Consider the following 23,116-nt stretch of genomic DNA (forward strand, 5'->3'; position numbering starts at 1 on the left):
AGATAGAGCTGGGGAGAGGATGACAGGATTCAGGTAAGGTAAGATGCCTCAAAGTGCATGGTTCTTACTTATATTCAGCTACTTTTTTCTTGAATACATATTTCTTAGATTGTTGCAGTACTTTGGTTAATTTCTAGAGTTCTGAAAGAGTCAATTTTGACAATTCTTGCCAGTGTTCATGTTGCTTTCATGGAGTAACAGGGTTTGGAGGTCTAGAAATACTTCTCTCCTTTTATGTCTTTGTAATAAAACGTTTCTTTACTGGAGCTTTAGTAGGATAATTGAAAGAAAAAAATTATGTGTTCATTCTAACATTTTAGCCCAGTCCTACGTTTGTGTTATTTTTCTGTAACAATGGATTTTAAATTTGCTACTAGTAGAATATCAGGTAGTGAGACACACCAGAAGGAAAGATATTCTTAGTCAAGGCCATCTTTATTTTAAATTCCTATATGATCAGCAGTCTGTTTTGTTTCAGTCTGAAGCCAGATCCAGTGGTTATGTTTATATTTATGTTATATGCCCAATAACACTCTGGACATTTCTGAATTTGAAAAATGGCTCCTCAGAAATTCAGGTATCTTTTTTTTTTTTTAATTTAAATTGCAGGTATCATTTTGAACTCTTTGTTGCCCTTTGTACAACATAAAGATATTAAGTTGCATTGGTGTCCTTCTTGTCAATTAGTAAGGGCTTCGATATTTTCTAGCTCATAGGTTTGTTCCTCACATCACCTGTGCGATTGCTCAAGCAGTCAGGCTTAGTATCTTTTTTAGGCTCCAGTCTTTGGCTCAGAGGAGTTAAGCGACTTGCCAGAGAATAATCCGCTAGTGTGCACCAAGGTTAGGCACTGAATCCAGGTCCTCTATGTGAAAAAGCTTAGAGATTTCTTCAATACACCATCTGGTGTCCTTGCTCCCAGGTAGGATGGAGTGTTCGATCATTGTTTAGTATTAAACATCCAATGCTTAAAGTACTGAAACAACCTCCAAGATCTTCTTAAGCATCTAAGATAAGGGGGCTGGGGAGATGAGTCCAGGGATGTGTCCAATAAAGGATCCTTTACCAGGGAAGGCTGGAACTAGATACCTTTGCTTTTGGAGGGGAGGAGGGCGTGGAAGGGACTATGAGACTTGAGCTTGCTTGTTCACTTATCTGAAAAATAATTCTGCACACAGGTCTGCGGCTTTATACTTTTTCTAATCATTTAACAAATATTTATTAAGCACTCATTGTGTGTCCAGAGCTGTAAATAATACCGGCAATGCCTCTACAAAAAGAAAAGATGACATATAATTAATAGGTATATACGCCTCATGAATACAGTAGTTTTCTCTGTGCGGTTCAACACTGTATCCCCAGATCCTTAGGACATATGCAGATCCTGGTACATAATTGGTGTTCAATAAATATTTATGGAATTAATTAACTAACAAGATCATTTTAGATATTTTTAAAGGTTATAAAAATATAAAACGGGGTAATATAGTTTAGAGTGTCCTGGCCCATGGAGGTATATTTTATTGGATAATTAAAGAATGTTTTCTGAGGAGACAGTATCAGACGCCATTGTCACCTGACTTTAGAGAAGTCATTGCTTCTATTTTGAAACCAACTCCAGAAAGAACCACTGAGAAAACTCCTGACTTAGCAGCTGCTTTTCTGCTTTCAGATCACGAGGAATCCTGAATTGTCCTTTCTTGTCCCCTGGCGTAGAATGGCAGGGATGGACACTGGATCTCACTGAGGGTCCACTGCTAATAATGTCCACCCCCATCATCCAAGGCACTAAAGGGATATTTTAGCTATAAGCTGCGGGCTTGAAAATGTAACTTAGTTCAGGTTAATCTTAGATTAATTTTTGAAAGGAGAATAAGATAGCTTCCAGGACGTATATCTTGATTAGCAAAATTGTAGAAGTTACCATCGTCCAGAATTAACCCTTAGAAAAATAAAGTGATAGGGGTTCACCAAATACATACGGCCAATATATTCTCATTTCTTCTTTGGGTGTGGATATTGGACTGACTGGAGAAAACACCAAAAATTTGATATGTGTGATTTTTTGGAAAAAGGTCAGGTCACATGTATTATTTGTGTGACCTATGATAAGTTATCTAAGGCCCACAAACCTCAATGCTCCTATTTTCATGATGGGCATGATAAAATTTACCTAACTTGGCAGTTGTAAGAATGAGAGAGGGCATGTAGGGAACATCACAAGCAGTAACAGCAAACAGGAAATGGTAGCTATTAGTACTATTGTTATGACTATGGATTCATCCCACAGATCATTTGCAAATCCTCTTCTGTCATTTCTAGGAACAAAGATATAAAGACATGATCAGTGATTATCAATGTATTGTCCTTACTCCTTTAAGGAAAATGAAACATTAACTGATTTAAAAAATGGAAATCCTTTCTCTGATGCTTATGAGTAAAGCATGTGTAATTGCTTCCACTTTAAACTTCAGGTAAGATCAAGACTGTTACTAGTAATACTCTAAGTATCGAAGTAAAGATCAAGACTGGTACTAGTAATATTCTAAGTATCAAAGTAAAAACTAATACAAGTAGTATGTTAGACTGTCCTGGGAATTCTAACTCAGTTTTCTGTTAAGAGGCCTGCTTTGACAGTGTTGCAAAATGCCTCTTATAATACAGACATGTGAATTGTTGGAATTCTTGCAAATTTCAAGAATTGTGGTTTGTTATCAGTATATTAATAGCATCATCTTTAATGGATCATGGCTTTCGATTGTGGCATTTCTTGATTTTTTAAAAATGTAAGTCATTGTTAATTTATTTTTCTTTATTTATTATACTTATGGTAAGCCCTTCAGGGCCCAGTGATAAATATTTACGTGTCTGGGCTTTTTGCTTTCAATAATCAGATTTTTTAACAGGCAGATTCTAGAGCTCAGTTATGAATCATCGTTACTGTTTGTCTCAGAAACTGACCTTGGGGAAAGGTTTGTGTTAAAGTGTTTTATTAAGATGTATTCCCAGAAAAAAAACAAACAAACAGACATAGGGGACTGAGGAGTGGGACCGTGATGAGAAGGAGGTAATACACTTTTTAACACACCCTTCCACACAGCAACAAAGATCTAATTTTTTTCATCATCTCATTGAGTCCACAGGCAGTACCTGTTATTTTAGCTCTGAAAATAGCTAGGACCTTAAGTCACACAGTAGATTCCCCCAGATAACCGGAAGAGTAGTTTTCAATGGCTTTTTTCTGATTTCTTCTGTGCCCAAAGCAAGAAACAGCATGAGGATTATGCACAAGTGAATGAGACAAAAAACACAAGACCAGGAAGATTTCTAAAATGCATATGCAACAGCATAAACACATTAGCTTGCTTTCAAACAACTGTCAGACTCCCCAACCTCCCCTGCCTTCTTTTTTGCCTTTCAAAACCTGTGCAATCCATTGATAAATGCAATGATTTTAATCTTGGTGGTTTGCATAGATGGTGTCACTGGTCTGGTCATGTTCCAATCTAGATAATTATATCTGCTCTTCCTCCAGGTCCCTGTTGCTTATGTTCTGAGTGGTATTCTTCTTCCCTTTTAAACCAACTGCTCCTGGGCACCACGGTGGGGTGGGAAAGAGCTGCAGGGAGCTGCCCCAGACATAGGTGTGAATCTGTAGTGGGTGTGCCTGTCCCGGCACAATTGGTCTATTGACTTGTTCAATATGTAGAGCATTTGGCATCTTGCAGGAAGAAAGGCCTAGAGAAGAGAAGATCTTATGATTACTCCTATACCCTCAGCAGATGCAAAACATTGCTCTCATTAGGATGGAGATAACACCAATGATTAAGAAGTGGTAGACCCGGAGAGGGTGATTTTTGTAAAGGAGTTTCTCTGTCTCAAGTGTTCATTGAGAACCTATGATGAAATTAGCCTTACAGTTAGATTGCCCAAAGGTATCCTACTTCTGAGCAGTATTAAGTATTTCTAAGTTAAGCAAGATGGGCATTGAAATACCAACCAGGTATCCCCAACAAGAAAATGTGTTATTAGCACAAAATCAGAACCATCTTGCTTTTTGTGAAGAAAACTTCATTGTGAGTAGAAATTAAGAGATCACACAAAATTATTTCAGAGAAAAGTCATTCCAGTTGGTCTCCTCCATCAACAGTTGTTCTTTGGGCAAGTTCTTTACTCTCCAAGTAATTCAATGTCTCATTTTCTTTTTTTTTCTTTTTTTAAGATTTTATTTATTCATTTGACAGAGATAGAGAGCAAGCACAAGCAGGGGGAGTGGCAGAGGGAGAGGGAGAGGGAGAAGCAGGCTCCCCACTGAGCATGGAGCCCAAAGTGGGGCTCAATCCTAGGGTCCTGGGATCATGACCTGAGCCAAAGGCAGAGGCTTAACTCACGGAGCCACCCAAGTGTCCCCAGTGTCTCATTTCCTAAGGAAAAAAAGAAACACCATACTCTCTCGTGATTTTCTGACTTATGGTTGTGCCCCCCTCCAGTTTTTGCAGTAGGACACTATCTAAAATAAGTTTAGTTAACTTGGTTGAGGGAATGGAGATAAAATAACTGGATTTCAGAAAAAAAGTATTTGACTTCTTCAGAAGAGATGTGCTTAAATTTACTTCTAACAACACAAATCACTGCAGGAGAAGAAAATATAGTCCCTTTTCTATTTTAGCAAGGGAAATGGTGGGAAAAGAATTTCAGAAGCGCACTTATATTTATTGTGGTTTCAGAGATTGTGCATCTCTTCAGACATTCCCTACTTGTTGTAGCCTTCCAGTCATCCTAAGGAAGCCTGGAGAAGGCAGAAGCCATGTTGCTCACAGACCTTAGGAATTGTCATGCCCTCTTGAATGCCTTAGTGCTACAGAAGCAAGAGCTGTGATGTCCCTATAAGATCAATAGTGTAAACAGTTCTCCAAACCCGAGACCTTTTCTGCTTTGTGTATATCTTTCCAGTTACCACACAATTTGCCCCTCTTCTCCCACAATAGGACCAATAGCCCATAACAAATAACTGGGGCTGCTCATGGGAAAATGCAATGAGGACAAGTGTTCATGATTCCTTGGAGTTCCGTCTCATGTCCTTTTCTTCTGAGATAACAATCCTGTTGGAGGCATCAAGGTGTTGCCACCTCTGGGTACCCACGTTTCACAAAACCTTTGGTCAAGAAAGGTGAGGTACAGAATGTTTTTTTGCTGATCCATTGCTCACTTCCAAGATGAAATGCCTCCAGGAGATTCTTCTCCTAAGAGAAGGTAGACATGATGTTAGAAAAGGTCTTGAGCCAAGAAAGCCAAAGGGAGCCCAAAAAAGGCCAGAAGCAGATTTTCAGAAACTTGCCTTCCTTAATTGGGTTATAATGTAGAACACCATAATTATAGTTGAGGATCAAGACTTACCCACAGTTATTTCTAAATTGTGAACGAGGAAATCAGTACTCGTAAAAGTTAAGGAACGTGCTCAAGTTCACCCAGCTGGCAAGTATTGGCATCAGGACAAAGCCCAGAACTTTCTGACTCCAAATGGCATGCTCTGCCCAGATTCCATGCTGTAAATAACTTTATTATAAAATGTGCTTTGCTGATGCAGATTGCATTCTATTAGAAGCCAAAACGGATAAGATGGTTTATCACATGAAATCACAAAGTATTTCAGAATTCACTCTGGACTACCCAACTGCCCATTGCCTTATATATAGTATGGCAGAGAGAGGAAATCCCTCCTCCCACTGTTCCCTGTCTCCGTGTTTGCCATTGTCTTCTTCCAATCTCTAAAATACACTCACATTATCTTTAATTTTTACATTTTAACCATAATATTTTATTAGTATTTTAAAAGAGATTTAGTTCTCCTCTCCTTTTCTTTATCTGTAAATACATGCAAAGTATTCTTTCTCTATCTCCGTAGGCTTCGGGGGGTATATGTTGAGCCAATATGCATACTCATGTTAGATATTTAAAGGCAGAATTGGGGTCATACTTATCTTCAGGCAATCAAATGTTTGTCATTATAAGATAAAGGGCTTAATGTCTACATCTATAGGCCAACCCTCATACTTTCATAGAGGAGAAAACAAAGGCCCATGATGTTAGTGATTTGCTCCAAGTGCCAGTGATAATTAGTCAAATCCAGACCCAAGACTCTCAGTTTTGAATCTTCAATTCTGGTTATTTAATGATTAACAAATTCTCTGTATAACATGATCCTACTTTATTCTTTGTTGAAACTATATGTACAAAGCCAAGGTTAAGCAGGTAAATCCACTACACCACAGCATTTTGAGGTTAAGAATAGTGTCTGACTTCTCTTCAATCCCCATAATTTACCTTAGTGCCTGGTGCGGAGCAAATATTTAAAAATACGTATGTTGACGACCAAACAGGTTTTTAAATAAAGCGTGTTCTTTAAATATTTAAAAAACCAGAGTAGGCTTTTCTTAGGATGTCTTTTTAAAAATCTTTTCCTCAAAAAATAAAAATAAAAAACAAAAATCATTTCCTTTATAAATTTATGTTATAAATGCTTAATCAAAATAAAATGATCTCACCTTAAATTAAAACATTATATTTCAGATTCAGCTACACTAAATATTAATAAGAAGCTTATTTACAGATATTTAGTGATGATAAAAACCTTCAGAAAACTTTGCTCAGACTTCTTTATCTATGGCTCAATCTGTGATTTTTCCAGTGTTAAAAGGAGCCCAAGTTGATTCTAAAATCAAAGAACAGACAGAAGTTCAAGTGGGTTGTAATCTTGGCAAAAACATGTTCTACCAAGGGAAAAAAAAAAAAGAATTCAGCCTCCAAATCTGTTACTGTGCATGCGTCTTCTGGTTTTCCTTTCGTGTGAGCAGAGTCCAGGAAAAAAAAATCATAGCATCACATAAAGCAATCGAGGATATTTCATGCAACTAAAGATATAAAAATTGCTTTTTTGACGTGAGACCAACTGCATGACTCCTTTTGAAAGGATGATTTGCAAATAGGCTACCTTATGACCACAATTATATTTTAAGTTTGGGTGATAACCTTATGTTCTGAGAACTGCCATTAGTAACATTTTATTTATTTATTTATTTATTTACTTACTTATTTATTTATTTTTATATTATCATAATTTTTTAATGACGTGATGTTCATCACCATACAGTACATCATTAGTTTTTGATGCAGTGTTCCAAGATTCATTGTTTGTGTATAACACCCAGTGCTCCAGCAATCCGTGCCCTCCTTTTATTACTGATCACTGATCTCACCCATCCACCCACCCCCTCCCCCTCTGAAACCCTCAGTTTGTTTCTCAGAGCCCATAGTCTCTCTTGGTTCCTCTCCCACTCTGATTTCTGCCCTTCATTTAATTGTCCTCCATGCCATTAGTAACATTTTAAATTGCTGTCACCAAACTGGTGCTACTAGATAGAAATAAGTTTTCCTAACACATTTCTTGTTTCTGTTTTACTATTTACAGATCTGTGGTTGACCTTTCCGTTTGTTACCATGCTTCCCTTTGCTACCATGAATATTACAAAGAACAGCTTTATTTGAGTTCCCTCCTGTAGTGATTTCTCAGGATTTCTCTTCTGAATAGTTTTTAGCACTTGAATCCAGTTTTCCCGTGTCAATGAAATCGTGCTCTACTGGAGCAACCAGTGCTGTTGGGGCTCCAGATAAAAGGGCTTAGTTTTAAATGTGCCCCCGAACTCTTGTTATAAGGCAACTTATTCTTTGCAAGGGCCACTAACATCCTCAAAGTTCGTTTTCAGAACACTGGACTGAGCTTCGGAGAGGAGAGGCACGGTTCTATTCACCATGTATCGCCTGCATCTAGTACACTAACACACAGTATGCCCTCAGTAGGTAAATATTTGTGGAATGAACAAATAAATAGGGCAAGCTTCTTCTAGAAGATAGCTAATCATCAGTTTTAAGATGATTTTTATTGCTTAAGAGGCATATTTTGTGAATTGTGTGTTTCTAAAAAAACATAGGTTGGGAAAAATATCCTGGGATATTTTTCATTGCTATCAAATTAAATAAAAAGGCAGTCTTAGAGTTTTTGTTTAGCATCTACTCTATCCTTAATCTATGGCTCTTCCACTGAACAAGGTCGTCAAAGCCTGGGTTGCATCTTTCAATTCTCCTCACCGTTCATCCGGTACCTGGCACAAAGCAGCCATTCAGTAAGTGGTTGTTGTTAAATGAATGTGACTATGTATGAAATACTTTTATCAGAATTTAAAATGACTTGGGAGTAATAAAAAAGAAAATGAGTATTGCAAAACAAAAAAGAAAAAGCTGACATGCAAGATATTCTTTAGAGAATCATCAACATAAACAGGACAAATAGAAGAGAGTAGGTTGATATGGCAGATACAGAAGACAATGCCCAATTCTCTGTCCATCTTTTCTCCAAACTTGAGTGAGCCTAGGTCTGTAAAAACCCAAACTGTGTTTTTCTTAAAAAGCAGATTACTCAGGTTTAAAAGGAAAGAATACAGTATTCTGTCAAAGTTAATCATGGCAAGGCATTTTTAGTTGTCTGATCAATTGTATTAGGTCTATCACTCAGGTAGGAAAGAGAAAGTATATTCAAAGGTTTTGACTGAAAAAGTTTGAAAAGGAACTATTTGCCAAGGTGGGCTGGATTCAAGGGGCCACGAAGAGATGGGGAAGCACTCCAAGGCTAGTAAGAGTAGAAGGCCATGTCTGAAAAGACAGGAAAAGAATCATGCTGCTGGAGCCAGGTAAAAGTGCAAGGCTGAAAAGAGAACACACATGCGTGCGCGAGCACACACACACACACACACACACACACAAAGAGAGAACACCTCATCAAGACTCTTACTGTAAAGGAATGCAGCCATTTTCAAAAAACACCCTGAAGGAAGTGGGTGAATAAATGTGCCATGTTCTTTCTCCTGCCCTTCTACCTCCTACTTCTATTGGCACTTCCCAAGGACTGAACACAAGTGCAATCGTGGAGCACAGATGGGACAGAGAATGACCAGAGTGAGGCAGTGGAGGCAAGGAAAGGCAAATGGAAAGCAACCAGCACACACCTGGCTTCCCTAAGAGTCCCCCTTTGTCCCTGATGCAGCCATGTGTCCCACATCTGTCCCCTAGACTGCATCTAGATGTAAATCATAAGCTGACTCTTGAAGAAAATCTTACTTCTCCAGCTTGGTGAATCAAAATTTTTTCCCCTTTCCTAATCCTGGATTATTACTTTTGATGAAGTAGGCCACCACATGAAAGGACTACCTCCTCCTACTGTCTGAGGATTTGACATAATCACCTGCATATCAACTGGTTAACTCAAGCAACAATAATGTTTGCTCCCAGACTGCTTCACAAGGAGGAAAAAAAAGATACAAAAAATCATTGGGACTGGTTGTCTCTAGGCCTCTGGTAGTCGAATCAGTACAGAAACTAAAAGTTCCAAAGAACCTGGTATTACAAAATTTGCAATCCATCCATTGTCTCAAATGGTGATGGGGACATTATTCATTTCACCCTGGAAACTTCTAATTTTCTCTTTTCAAATATAGGATAAGCACTGGATCTAAACTTAAATGTGTCATTACATTCTCCCAGGACAGTGAATGCAGGGTTGCTATTAAAAAAAACTGGATCTGTGCCCCTTCTTTTTTGACTCCGGAACATCTAATAAGTAAGGATCTATGTACACAAAGAAGATATGTGTATTGAAACAATGCAATCTTTATAGATTCATAGAAATGTTCTGTTTTAGAAATATTTAATTGAATTAGACTTCTAACTTGTTTCATTCCAAAATGAAAATTTTGGTCTGCATGACCAAACCCTTAATTACTTTATGCCACTTAGCTCCAGGCACACTGGCTTCTTTTCTCCTGTGGGTAGGAACATAGCTTGTGGGGAGGAGGGAGCAGAGAGAAACATCACAAGTCACTCCCTGTGAATATATTACTCTGAAGTGTCCTTTTCAACAATTGTTAAGGTAATTTGTTGATACGACAGTTTTTAAGAAAATGGTATTGAAAAGATGCCAGAGGAAGCAGTGTGAATTAGGCAATAAAAATACCATGGTCAGACAGTGGGACCAGTAGAGAGGTTTTCATGCTCACTTACTTCTCAACAAACATCCTCTTATTAGATGCCTGGAGATAATGGGGGCACAATTTAAAGTGGAAATTTTGTAGCTTAAGAACTCTGTACCCTTCGGAGTTGTCATATTTTTAGTGAAGCCTCATTTCAGATAAGCAAAGTCTCAGGAATCATAAATCATATAAGCATAATGCAAATACCATGAAAAATCTTGGAAGAGAAGAAACATGAAAAAAAGAATTCAACAATAATATCTTGGATCTAAAATCCTAGATCATATCAGAAAGCTGAATGTAGAAGAGAAAAAGCTGAATGTAGAAGAGAATAAAATTGTCAGCAAATACTGATTAACTGGGGAGTCAATAGATACTGCTTAATTCTTGATGTTGATAATTGCAGTTTGAAATGCTTGGATTTTTTAAGTTATCACCAATTAAGTTTAAAAACACTCTACATGCCTTGTGAATTACCAGAGGGGAAAAGCAATCATTGAAGATAAAGTCCACATGGCAAAAGAATAAACATGAAAATTTAATTATATTAATAATACTACCAAATATTGAGGCCAAATAGCCACATTTTGAACATTTGGATAATAAAGAACTATGCTAAATATTTTAAATTACCTCCTTTAATCCTCTTTTAAGTCTCTGAGATAGCTGTTTATGGTGCAGTTCAAAATCAGGTCTATTTAAATGTGAAGTTTGGAGTTTATTAATACAACAGTAAGATAGCAAATATAGATTATAACTTGTGTCCCAATTTTCATTGATTTATATTAGCCATTGGTAATGTTGAACTGACAAATATTCTGAGGCTGGATTCCAGCTCAGCAGAAAAGACTGTATGGACTATTAGGGATGCTTATTTTCAGATTTGCATCAAGTGTTCCACATATTAGCTACATCAATCCCAGTTATAAAAATAGAAAACATAAAATTACAAGCAATAAGACCCAGTACATTCTTATGAAAATAGCTATAGATGGAATAAATGCATCTAACAAAGGAAAAGACTCAAAGGTCCTTTAAAAAATGTTACCCACATTTATGGAGAAATTGAGTGGCTCAGTTGGTTGAGTGACTCTTGATCTTAGATCAGGTCTTGACCGCAGCATGGTGAGTTCAAGCCCCATGTTGGCCTCCACACTGGGTGTGGAGCTTACTTAAAAAAAAAAAAAAAAAAAAAATATATATATATATATATATACACACACACACACACACACACACACACACACACATATATATATATATATAATAAAATAAATAAATGTTGTAAAAATGTTAGCCACATTTAAAATAAGGAATCATGGAAAAGCTAAAGGAAAAATGAATGGGCAGAAGTATATCAAAAAAGCATGCCAGTATGAAAAAGAAAAAGAAAAGGAAAACAAGGGGCACCTGGGTGGCTCAGTGGGTTAAGCCTCTGCCTTCAGCTCAGGTCATGATCTCAGGGTCCTGGGATTGAGCCCTACATCGAGCTCTCTGCTCAGTGGGGAGCCTGCTTTCCCCCTCTCTCTACCTGACTCTCTGCCTACTTATGACCTCTCTCTCTCTCTGTCAAATAAACAAAATAAAATCTTTAAAAAGAAAAAGAAAGAAAAAGAAAAGGAAAGCAAGAATGATAGCATTACCATTAGATAAATGGAATTTTTACAAACATTTATGAAATAAGGCCAAAGCTACCTTAAGAGGCATAGACATAATCTTTTCTCTTTTTAGAGACCTCATAATGAAAAGAAATAAATCATTTGACTGAGAGCATTGGAAAATAAATAAGAAAAAGAAATACCATTAATCCAAGAAGTAGGAATCCTGAAATATCAGTGCTTATTGTCAAAATTAAAAGTTGTCAAAGAATTTCATATTTTAAAATGTACCATGGTTAGTGGTTTTAACGCTGAGCTCTTTTACAAGTTTAAGAAAGTAATACTACATCAGTTCTCCATGCCGCTTGAGGACATAGAAACAAAGACAGAAGCCTGTCCAGTTGTGTTCTACACAGCAACCCAGTCATGACATCACAGGCCGAAACAGAAATGCACATGCTTGCAAACACACACATGTGCACACACACATTATAAAGAACTTTTGATAAAGAAAAACTCACATATATATGCAAAAAAGCAAATTATGAATTGTGTATTATTTTTATTTTACAAAATACACACATACATATGCACAAAGAAACTGGGCTGGATTGAAAGATCTATAGACACAGTCTTGTTATTTTCCTTCATCCTTAGATGATAAGTGATTTTTATTTTCTTATTGACATTTTTTCATTTTCCAAATTTTCTTCACCACCACATACGATATGATCCTAAAAAACAACTAATGGTATTGAGCCAAAAGAAGCAGTTTATAGAAGCAACTTCTTTTCTTCTTCTTTTTTTCTTTTGTAATGATGAAGGAGGGTAATTCTCAGTAAAGAACAGAGGATAGGGGACCTGGGTGGATCAGTTGGTTAAGCGACAGCCTTCAGCTCAGGTCATGATCCTGGAGTCCCAGGATCCAGTCCCGCATCAGGCTCCCTGCCCAGCAGAGAGTCTGCTTCTCCCTCTGACCCTCCACTTCTCCTCTCTCTCTCTCAAATAAATAAAATCTTTAAAAAAGAAAAAAAAACAGAGGACAGATTGCTAAGCCAGGAGCAATAAACAGAGGGAGAGAGAAAAGAAAGAGGAAGGAAAGGGAAAAAAGAAAAAGAAAAAAAAAGAGAGAGAGAGAGAAAAGGGGTGGGGGAGGAAGGAAGGAAGAATTCCCAGGTAATAAGAAAGAAATTAAAACAAAAATGTCAGCAGGACACTTGTGGAAATTATAAAAACCTTATGTAGAAATTTTTGTAGGATAGGAACTCCTCCGCCCAAGTATGCTTGGCATAGAAGGAAGAATTAAATTGCTTCAGGAATATTTGCCACAGTCACGAATGTTCTCAACCATTCTTCAGTTCTAGGATCAGAGTCAAGATAAATATAAGCTCTGTGAGAGTGGGTATCTTTGTTGACATTATGCTGGAATTTCTAGAACAGCGTAGGACCCCACAGGTGCCCAGTAACATTTGTGAAATGTGGAAAAACAATAAAATGGAGGTTTGCAGTAAACCAATCCCAGGCTGTGTGGTGTGGCCTATTCTCTTCAGAATATTAGCAGTGGCTTGGCCCACAGCAAGAATGGGTGACAAGGCCCCAGATGACACAAACAGATTTCAGAATGAAGATCAAAATCATCTTGACGCCATAGAAATGTAGTCTCAACTGAGCTAGATTCAGTTTCACAAGAGAACAAAATAGAGACTGAGCTTAGTGTATAACCCAACACTGGGAGCTCAACTTCTGACAAGGCAAAGGGCAGTCCTCTGTTCCATGTTGGTCAGACCCTATCCTAACTCCTAAATCTAGTTCTGAGTGCTGGATTTTATAGCAAACATGACTAGCTAGGTAAGCACTTAACTGAAAAGCCCAAGACACAATAATTTGAAAACTGCCCCGTGAGGGTTGATTTAAAGGCTTTGGGGAGATTTAAGCTGAGGAAGAAAGGCCTGCAGAGTACAAGCGAGCTGTCTTGAGGAAAAAGGGTTAAACATGTTCTGTATTACTCTCTGGATCAAACTATGACCCATGAATGGAAAATTCAATTGTAGATTCAGCTCAATATAAAGAAGCATTTCGTAAAAAGTATGGTATGTTCCCACCAGAGAGAAGTAGGTCTCTGTACCACAAATGTGTAATCACTAGCTAGATGGCCATCTGTATGGAATGTTCTGGAAGGGATTCCTACTTTGGATGATCGGTGGTACCATCCTAACTTCCAGTCTGGAGGATGGACTGTGGCCCACAGAGAACCTTATCTGTTCTACCAAACATTTAAAAGTACTTTTTAAAATGCCTTCAGGGGAACACACCCTCTGGAGTCCAGGCAGTCCACACCGTCCCTATTGTCTCAAATCCTAGCTGCTTAACAAGCTTTATGCCACCTGCCCCATTTGAGTTTGCATAATCTATAATGTCCAGTCCAGTTCCAAGATAACTTGTTCTGTGACTCAACTTCACCAGCACTGTGACAGAATTTTCTACCACTGGGGGAACAGAGGAGAGGGGACCGTGGCAGAGAAATCCGTGAAATAGCATAGATCAGTGTAGACAGTGAGCCCCAGGCTAAGGCTGGACTATTTCTTTTGCTCTACACAACTCTAGCTTATGGTGCACCCCCAAAGACATCTGTCCTTTTCTCCCTCCCTCATTTATGTTTTGATTCCATAGACTTTCTTTTTCCTGAGCCTCTGGGAACTCAAACTACATTAACCTTAAAACCATCTACTTAGGATTCAAAAGTATTATCAGCTCAGCTCAGGAAAGCAAGCCCCTGCGGTGGACTTTTCTTGCGACTTTTAGCTGTTCCCGGGACTCTGGGCAGGGCCCGGGCTCCTCGGTCCTGTGGTTGGTGTAATGCTGCCACCTGCTGATTATTTGGACAAAGTGCCTGAGGCATCGGTCTCGCGGGCAGAAAGCTTGCAAACTTCTTAGGCAGCGAAGGGGTCCCGCCCAGGCGGGGTCCACCTAACTGGGAGGGTAAAATCTGACTCTGGGAAGGCAGGCCTGTACTGGAAAAGGTCATTTCTAACAAATATTATTTATGAATAATAGTACACATGAATGATATTTGACAATGATATTCATCGTGATTGAGTTCTAATTGATAGTATTAAGAGGATGTTCTGCAGCAAAAATTTATATACGTGATTAGATCATCTTTTACCTGTGCCTGAAGTCTTCATATATCCAATATATCTTATTAGATAGTATCCTCGCTGCAACCCCTCAAGTGACCCATCATCCCCGTGTTTATTCTTTTCCGCGTGAGGAAATACTCCGCGCAGACGTAAGTGGCATGCCCACGATCACACCGCTAGTCAGCAGCAGAGTCAGACTCTGAATCCAGTAGATCTGGTTCCAGATTTTCTAAATGACTCAGTTAAGGGTCCGGCTTGGACCTCAGTAGCCTACCCTGCAGAGAAGGGGGCCCGTCTGGAACTATAGGATTGGCAGAGTAAGGGAGCCAGCTGTCTCAAGGGACGTGACAAACCCATAAGGGGGTTGGTGGTGGTTTGGAGCAGGATCCCTCCAGTAGTGGGGGGTTTGAATAAGTAGACTCAGCTAGGACAAAAGGACTGGTAGGTAGAGGTGAGGTGGGAAGTCAAGGCCCTAATCTAGGGAAGTCAGAAAGAGCTGTATCTCCTTGGGCATATTAAAAGCCTGTGGAAAATCCCATTGATGAGGCTTCTAAAATTCTCCCAGTCTTAGCCTCGATGCTAAGGCACTGGGCTGGGTTAGCAGGTGGGCACTGGTGCTACTTCCGTTACTCTTAGCCAGATGCCTTACTGCCTTCTCTTAAGTCGTGCCCTCCGTGTGAGGTCATGGGCAGGACAAGCAAAGCACATTTGCATTTGTCTGTTTGTTTAATCATCTATTGTAGCCATCCTGAGCCAGGAAGTGTCTCATGCTTTGTATCATTTAATTGCCACAACCTTAAGAGAATATTTAGGACACTCAAACCCATTTTCGAGGTGTTTTTCCATCTAGTTGCTGAAAGGGTGGTTTATAGGTGGGGAAGGATTTTTAGTTCTCTGAAGAAACTAAACCATCTGTAAATTGGCCCACACTTTGCTTGGTAACGCTCTCTAAATGATTCAGATGTGTGTATTTGACTTCTAAAATACAAGATAAACAAGCCTCTAGTCCTGGGAGAACTATGCCCAATCCCACCACTTGATCTCACCATCACAGAAAGGCTCTCAAAATCTGATTGTTTCACAAATTCACTTCAATGAGTTTCGGAGGTTATTTTTGTTATTTGTTCTTGTTCCTTGTGCTTTACACTAGTGCCATTAACTGATGGGAACAGTTATAATTTAAACACGTCCTTCCTAGAGGAAATCACTCTTTCTATCTTTTAGGGACCCTTTACTTTGGTGGTTGTTTATTTTCATTTGGACCAGATTGGCATGGACCAACCAGCACGTGGAGGAATGAACTCTGACATAGAGTTTTGTTCTGGTGCTCGAATGTATAATTTCATCTTAAGGTTGTAAGAAGGGGGGAGGGGCGCCCGGGTGGCTCAGTGGGTTAAAGCCTCTGCCTTCAGCTCAGGTCATGATCCGGGGGTCCTAGGATCTAGCCCCGCATCAGTCTCTCTGCTCAGCAGGTAGCCTGCTTCCTCCTCTCTCTCTGCCTGTCTCTTTGCCTACTCTTGATCTCTGTCTGTTAAATAAATAAATAAAATCTTTAAAAAAATGTTGTAAGAAGGGGAAGAGTGACCACTTTAGATGAAGCTTATACTAGAATAATAATTGCTTAGGGATCATCTGGAAAGTTTAAATGATAATGACATACCGGGAGTACTTCACAGCTTACTGTACAAATCTTGCACCAAAACATATAGGAAGAAGAGATTTCAAAGCTGTTTTGTCCATCCTTCAGCAAGTTTCAACCCTGCTGCTGAATATCTCTGGGCCCCCTGACACTTATAGGGTTGGGGATAGAGAGTGAGGGTACAGTTAGTCCCATCTTGCTCCCTCCTGTTCCGTGGTCTGTCTACTGCAAACCGGCTTTGGGGGCCAAGTAGAAAAGCTGCCTGGGTCACCAGCACAGAAACTGGGATGGGAGGGTTGTGTGGAAAACTCATGAGGAAGGGCTGCCCACTTGGTGAGGCTGTTCAGTGGAGGGGTTCCAACGGAAGTGGCCAGAGCCCTTCGTAGAGTACCAGAAAAATATTGTATATTCTGCTCTGGCCATTTCAAAGGTTTCTGCCATAATCACCACTGATTTCATACCCATAGGTGTTATAAGAAGAAAAATAGGTGATTTTTTTCTAACTCTAGAAGGAGCTGGAAGGGTTTTATGGCCCATTATAACAAGAGCAGTGAAGTCTTAAATATTACACCATATTGTGTAAATATTACACAAGTAAACTTCCTATAATGAATAGAAAATCTAGTTCTTATTACTTCAGCTTGCCAGAAGCGGAAGTCTTGTTCAGGTCAATGACCAGTCAGTATTTTCCATATTTTACCCTTATCTATACAGTAAGAGAGGTAATAACAAGATCAAAGACATTGTTTTCTCAAATTTCTTCCATGTGTCTAGGATTCAGCTGTTGAAATTTATATCCTCCAATTTTTATTTGATACAGAGAGAGAAATGATGAGAGAGAGAGATAGCAAGGGGGAAAGAGAGAGGTTGGGGAGCTGCAGCCAGAAGGAGAGGGAGAAGCAGACTCCCCACTGAGCAGGGAGCCTGATGCAGGACTCAATCCCAAGACCCTGAGATCATGACCTGAGCCAAAAGCAGACACTTAACCGACTGAACCAGCCACGTGCCCCAAGGGTCCTCTTTCTACTTCTTGTAGAAGAAGGGCTACACTCCAAACACCCTCCTCCCAGGCGACTTCCTCTTCTAGCCCATAAAGTATTTCTCATTAGGTAAGAAAAAAAAAATCTTCCAATTTAATCTTTAGCAGGTTCATCCTCTAGTAGCCACCCATATCCCCCACCCCTGCTAATATAACACAATATCTATGGTAGAAGTTCAGATAGATTTAGAATTTCCAGATGCTCATATTTACAGAATTGTTACCTGCCCTCACTTCACGTAGCTCTTTCTTTGCTCCTTCCAGCCTTTTGCAATGACAGGAGAAGCAGTCTAAAACATGAACATGGCCTTATAGTCATATAGAGTGCAGATGAAGCTAGTAAGGTTCTTATCTAACATTTAGTTAAAAAAAAAAAAAGAATATATATGTCTTAGACAGAGCTGCTGTAACAGAATACTATGGACGGGGTGGCTTATGAACAATAGGAATTTATTTTTCACAGTTCTAGAGGCTAGAAGTTCAAGGTCAAGGTGCTGGCAGTTTCAGTGTCTCATGAGAACCCACTTTCTGGTCCACAGATGGTCATCTTCTCACTGTGTTCTTACATGGTAGAAGGGGCAAGGGAGTTCTCCTCTCTGGGGTCTTCTTTAAAGGTATTTTACTAAGTAGTAATCCCACTAATGAGAGCTCTGCTCTCCTTACCTGTCACCTCCTGAAGGCCCCACCTCCTAATACCATTACCATGGGAGTTAGGATTTCAACGTATGATTGGGGGGGGGGTGCATAATATTCAGTTCATTGCAAAATATATACAGAGATATATACATTTCGTTTTTTATTGTATTGTCAGCATAGCATTTAAGGGCTATGCATTTCCTTCTGGATTTTCTTCCCCTTATTAAAGATGTATCTGCAACCATTTGCTCTTTTGTCTTAAGAGATGGTCATCCTTTCTCTTTTACTTTGTGTTTTACTCCTTGTATCAGGAAACCAGTGACAGAGTTGTACCTGGACCTTCTGACAATCAAGAAAATAGACCCTTGGAATTCCCCCCATTCATCTCTATCTCCATGCATTGGGCATTTATTGAGGATCTATGGCCTGTCCGGCACAGAGAGGGTTTGATCTCAGTCCTCCTGATACCCCACTTCCCTTCACTGACCCCAGGCCTCGTGACTTCTTTCCACAGGTGCCACAGTGAACAGAGAAAACAGCTGCCAGTCTGACAGCAGTGGATTCCTGGATGACCCCCTGGAACCATTCTCCTTGCAGGTAGAGGGCCACTGGTGGGTTGGAATTGGAGTAAAAGGAAAGAGAAGCAGAAAGCACACCACACTGCCATATTGGGGAAGGGCAGCCAGCCTGTAGAAGACATGCACCACAGGCACCCAAGGGGCGGGGGATTGGAGTCACACTAAACAAGGTGCCAGAAAGCTTAACATTCCTTTCCTTTTTATTTTCTTTTGATTTTACCAAACAAGGAAGCGAGCTTCATAGACGGAAGGGCTTAGTTAAAGTGTGACCTAATGGAAACCTGAGTTTGTAACTTTTATCTCCGGACCCCTAAGTTAAGGGTAATGACAAGGGAAAGACACAAGGCATCTTAAACCAACCCCTTCCCCACCGTCCCGACCCATTTGCCTTTATCCTGGTTTCTCACACAGATGCCTTCCTTGCCAAGCAGCCAGAGTCCTGTTGAGAATGGATGTAGAGAGCCAAGGGATCAGAGCCAGTGCTTAGTGCCACCCCAGGACTGCCAGCAAGAGTCAGATGAATCGGATTCCAAGAGTATGGTGAACACAGCCTTTTCAAATCAAGACTGGAGTGTCATGGAAGAAAAGGCCTCAACATCTACAGTGGAGGAAGAGTCTCTGTTTGAGGATATGGAGAAGCCCCCAGAGCCATTGACCCCACAAACAGCCCTTGATGGGACCACCAGAGGGGGAGAACACCCAAGGAAAGACAGCCATCCAAGGCAGGAGTTGCCCAGGCCCCAAACTGGAACTGAGGCCCTGGTGGGTCCAGCTCGCTCCAGGTGGGACTGTCCTCTGGGGTTTAGGGTGCCCCAAAGCACAGAAGCCAAGGATGGGTTTCTGAAGCTTGAGGATGCTGAGGAAACATCCGTGCAAAGCCACCACTGCAAGTCCCAAAGACCACGGGGAGCTGATCCTGCTCACGACAAGCCCCTTCATGTAGATTCTGAGGCAACCTGTCCTGACACCAATGGTACCTCAGTGACAGGGGAGAGCCCACCACAGCATGTCCCCAGGCCCAGTAATGTCACGTCCTATACAGTTGACTTTATTCAAACATCTGCAAAGTTCATTCCCCACCTCGACAAACCTGCTGGAGATACTCCCCACGCAAAGCCAGTATGTCGTGCTTTGGGTCAAATACCACATCGAGCAGAATCTGAGAGAGGAAAGCTTCCTCCAAACGCTGACTCAAACGCTGCTGGTTCCAAGTCGGTGACAATCCAGATGTCCTCCAGCCTGGCATCGGCTGCTCCGAATGCTGGGGCTTTGGGGACTGATTCTAAAGGAACAACTTTAGAATGCACTGTGGGTGACCTTGCTCCCACAGCAGAACCAGGACTGGAGACAAAATCAAGACAGTGCCGTGATGTTTCTGTTCAGGCCGATATACGCGAGCTTAGACCCTGGCACTGCTGTTCAGGTCAGAGTAACAAGGCCCGGCGCCTCACCAAATCCGTCTCTCTGGACACAGGCTTCCCTTATATCTGCCCACTGGGCATCTGCCACGCTGAACCCACCCACGGCTGTGTCTGCTGTCATCACCAGCCCCACTGCCATTCAGAGAGGCAGAGCCCCAGCCCTGTGTCTTCAGCCTGTAGGCACTGCCTGTGCTCCCGTCACCATCTGGAAGCCCAGTTCATGAAGACTTTGAGCGTCCTTCAGGACACCACAGTGAAGGAGCTGTGCTCTGTAAGTATTCCTCTCTGCTGAGACAGGGCGGAAGGCCGCTGGAGCTACACCGCCTCAGGGAGAATGTTCAGGGGTCTCTCAAATGGGAGCTCTCAGGGCAAACCCTTCCATCTCAAATCATGAGTAATATCTGTAGAGTGCTTTATAGCTTACCACATATTCTCACAAATTTCTTTTTTTTTTTTAAAGATTTTATTTACTTATTTGTCAGAGAGATCACAAGTAGGCAGAGAAGCAGGCGGGTGGGGCGGGGGGTGGGGAGCAGGCTCCCCGCGGAGCAGAGAGCTTGATGCGGGGCTCGATCCCAGGACCCTGAGATCATGACCTGAGCCAAAGGCAGTGGCTTAACCCACTGAGCCACCCAGGCTCCCCTCTCACAAATTCCTTCTTATCTGACGCATCCAATCCCCTCAGGAAGTAAGGAGGCAAATTTCGTTATTAATCCTCATATGACAGAGGGGTATAGAACAATAAGTTCACGTGTAAGGTTATAAATATTAACGCATCTGTACCTCATCTCCAGTTCAGTCTAACTGAACAATTCTGTCTTAAATTCACTTAGCTGAATAATCTTGCACAAGCCATTATTACATCTCTCTTGATTCTAGTTCCTGCTTTGCAAAATAGGGAGATTTTTAATGCCACAGACATAGGATTGTTTTAGGATTAAGTGAGAGAAAGCTTGTAAAGCACTCGGCATGCGCAGACGCTCAGCCCAGTGCCCAGCCCACAGAAGGCCCTAGAAAATGCTAACTGAGTGGCTCCTGTTCTTCTTACTCATTTTTATCATTATTTTATTATTGTTCAGCTCTTGAATCTAGAGCTTCTCTAGAAGCTCCATGTCAAATGGAGGAACTCCTGCTCCATCGTGGGTGAGGTTATTTAAAAGTGGACGTTGAGTTTACTGAAAACTGCGTGACCCCCAACCTGTTCAGCCCCTGATAAATCAATAAGCATTTAGTGAGTCTTTCCCGTGACCCCTCTTCTGTGATTCTCAAGGTGAGAAATGATCTAGGCTTTTTTTCTTAAAAAAAATTAAGAGCATCACACATGAAATCACCTGTATTGAAAGTGAAAAAACGGAAAGGTGGCACAGATAACATAGGGCTACAGCTGTTCAAAGGAGAGTGGAAGGCAACTGTTATTTACTAAGCACCTACTGTTTGAGGCCTGACAGGTTACCTTCCCATTCTTTTAATTCCACAAATATTTATTGGGTGCCTATGCTAATCACTTTATTTACCATATGTTGCATAACCCTCATTTTCACTCATACCATAAATCCTGAGTCCCTCATATATATTCCAAGTCCTCCCTCTTTTACAAATGAGGAACCTAGAATCAAGAGAGTATAAGTTTCCAACTTCCCCTACTAATAAGTGGTTAATTCAGATGCAAATTCACATTTAGCTGACACCAGATTCTTGGACAACATACTCCAGGCAATGACGTGTCTAGCTTTAAAATATCTAAATCCAAAGAAGTATAATGGCAACATGAGAAAGTGATTATGTGAAAGTCAAGGCGACTACTACCTAGCCCTGCAACATCTAGAAATCTGCATAAATGTTATATAAACATAGGAAGAGAATCAATGAAAGATAAGTGATTTACTCATCATTTTTCAAATTGCAAGGTTTCAGGCATTTGGAATCGAATTGATCTGAGATTATACACCCTGAAATACATACTATCTCAGGTGTTATTAGATGACAATGCATTTCTCCTTACTTAGATTCGAGGAACCACAAACAAACACTCAAAGAAAACAGTGTTTTTACACGTGCATTATTATACTTGTGGGCAGGTGCACACATAGGCACATAGAGACCAGCAGAAAAACAAGTGAAAATGGGGGATTGCATTTGTGCACAAGAGCAGGCTACTTAAGCCAAAGAACATACTCAGGAACAGAGAGAAGAGGTATCTCTGGTGAGTGAGCCTGGGTTTGTAAGACCCAAATAATATTCTGGAGAAAAATATCTCTAAATCAGATGCCAGCTGCTAACTAGGGTTACAAAAATTATTTATAAAAAAAATCTGGAAAATGAATTTGGACCAAGTGAAGATTATAGGCAGGGATAGATACTATCTACCACCCGTTCCAAGCAGGTGTTGAAAGTAAGAGCAAGTTTAGGTAAAAGACTCAGAAAAATTCCCACCTCCTCCCCTTACAGAGGAGTGCATAACAGTGCAGAGATTCACTTGACTAACTGGTAAATGTTACTTTGGTGGTCATGTGGGTCACCATGGTTTGTTGATAGGATTAATTCTTTTTTTCTTTTAAAGATTTTATTTATTTATTTGACAGACAGAGATCACAAGTAGGCAGAGCAGCAGGCAGAGAGAGAGGGGGAAGCAGGCTCCCCACTGAGCAGAGAGCCTGATGCGGGGCTTGATCCCAGAACCCTGAGATCATGACCTGAGCTGAAGGCAGAGGCTTAACCCACTGAGCCACCCAGATTCCCCTAAGATTAATTCTTATGTATATGTGAATTCTTCATAATTATTTAGTGATTAAAAAATACTTTCTATACAAGAAAATAAGAACACTGGAAATTAGATTTTTGGATATTAGAAAATTCTTCCATAATGTTCACGATTTAGATTTAAGTAAAAAGCATACACAGCTTAAAAAATAAGATGAACCAATTCAAAAGTGACGTTTCGATGTTTTCTGATGGTATTGCTCTTACTATTGAAGTTAAAGTTTGT

At 40.3% G+C, this 23,116-nt stretch overlaps 1 protein-coding gene across 1 annotated transcript in view; it reads left to right on the top strand.

The window, feature by feature from the left end:
• Nucleotides 1-23,116, top strand: part of ITPRID1 (ITPR interacting domain containing 1) — a gene marked incomplete at its 3' end in the record, with an annotated part of 69,464 nt that overhangs the window by 41,590 nt on the left and 4,758 nt on the right. The window contains exons 9-10 of the mRNA XM_080818945.1: nucleotides 18,646-18,728; nucleotides 19,121-20,401. Coding sequence (XP_080675071.1) covers nucleotides 18,646-18,728; nucleotides 19,121-20,401 — 1,364 coding nt within the window. The remainder of the gene's footprint in view (nucleotides 1-18,645; nucleotides 18,729-19,120; nucleotides 20,402-23,116) is intronic.

This window comes from Martes martes (assembly GCF_963455335.1).
Source record: "Martes martes genome assembly, chromosome: 11".
In the NCBI taxonomy this organism is placed as follows: Eukaryota; Metazoa; Chordata; class Mammalia; order Carnivora; family Mustelidae; genus Martes; species Martes martes.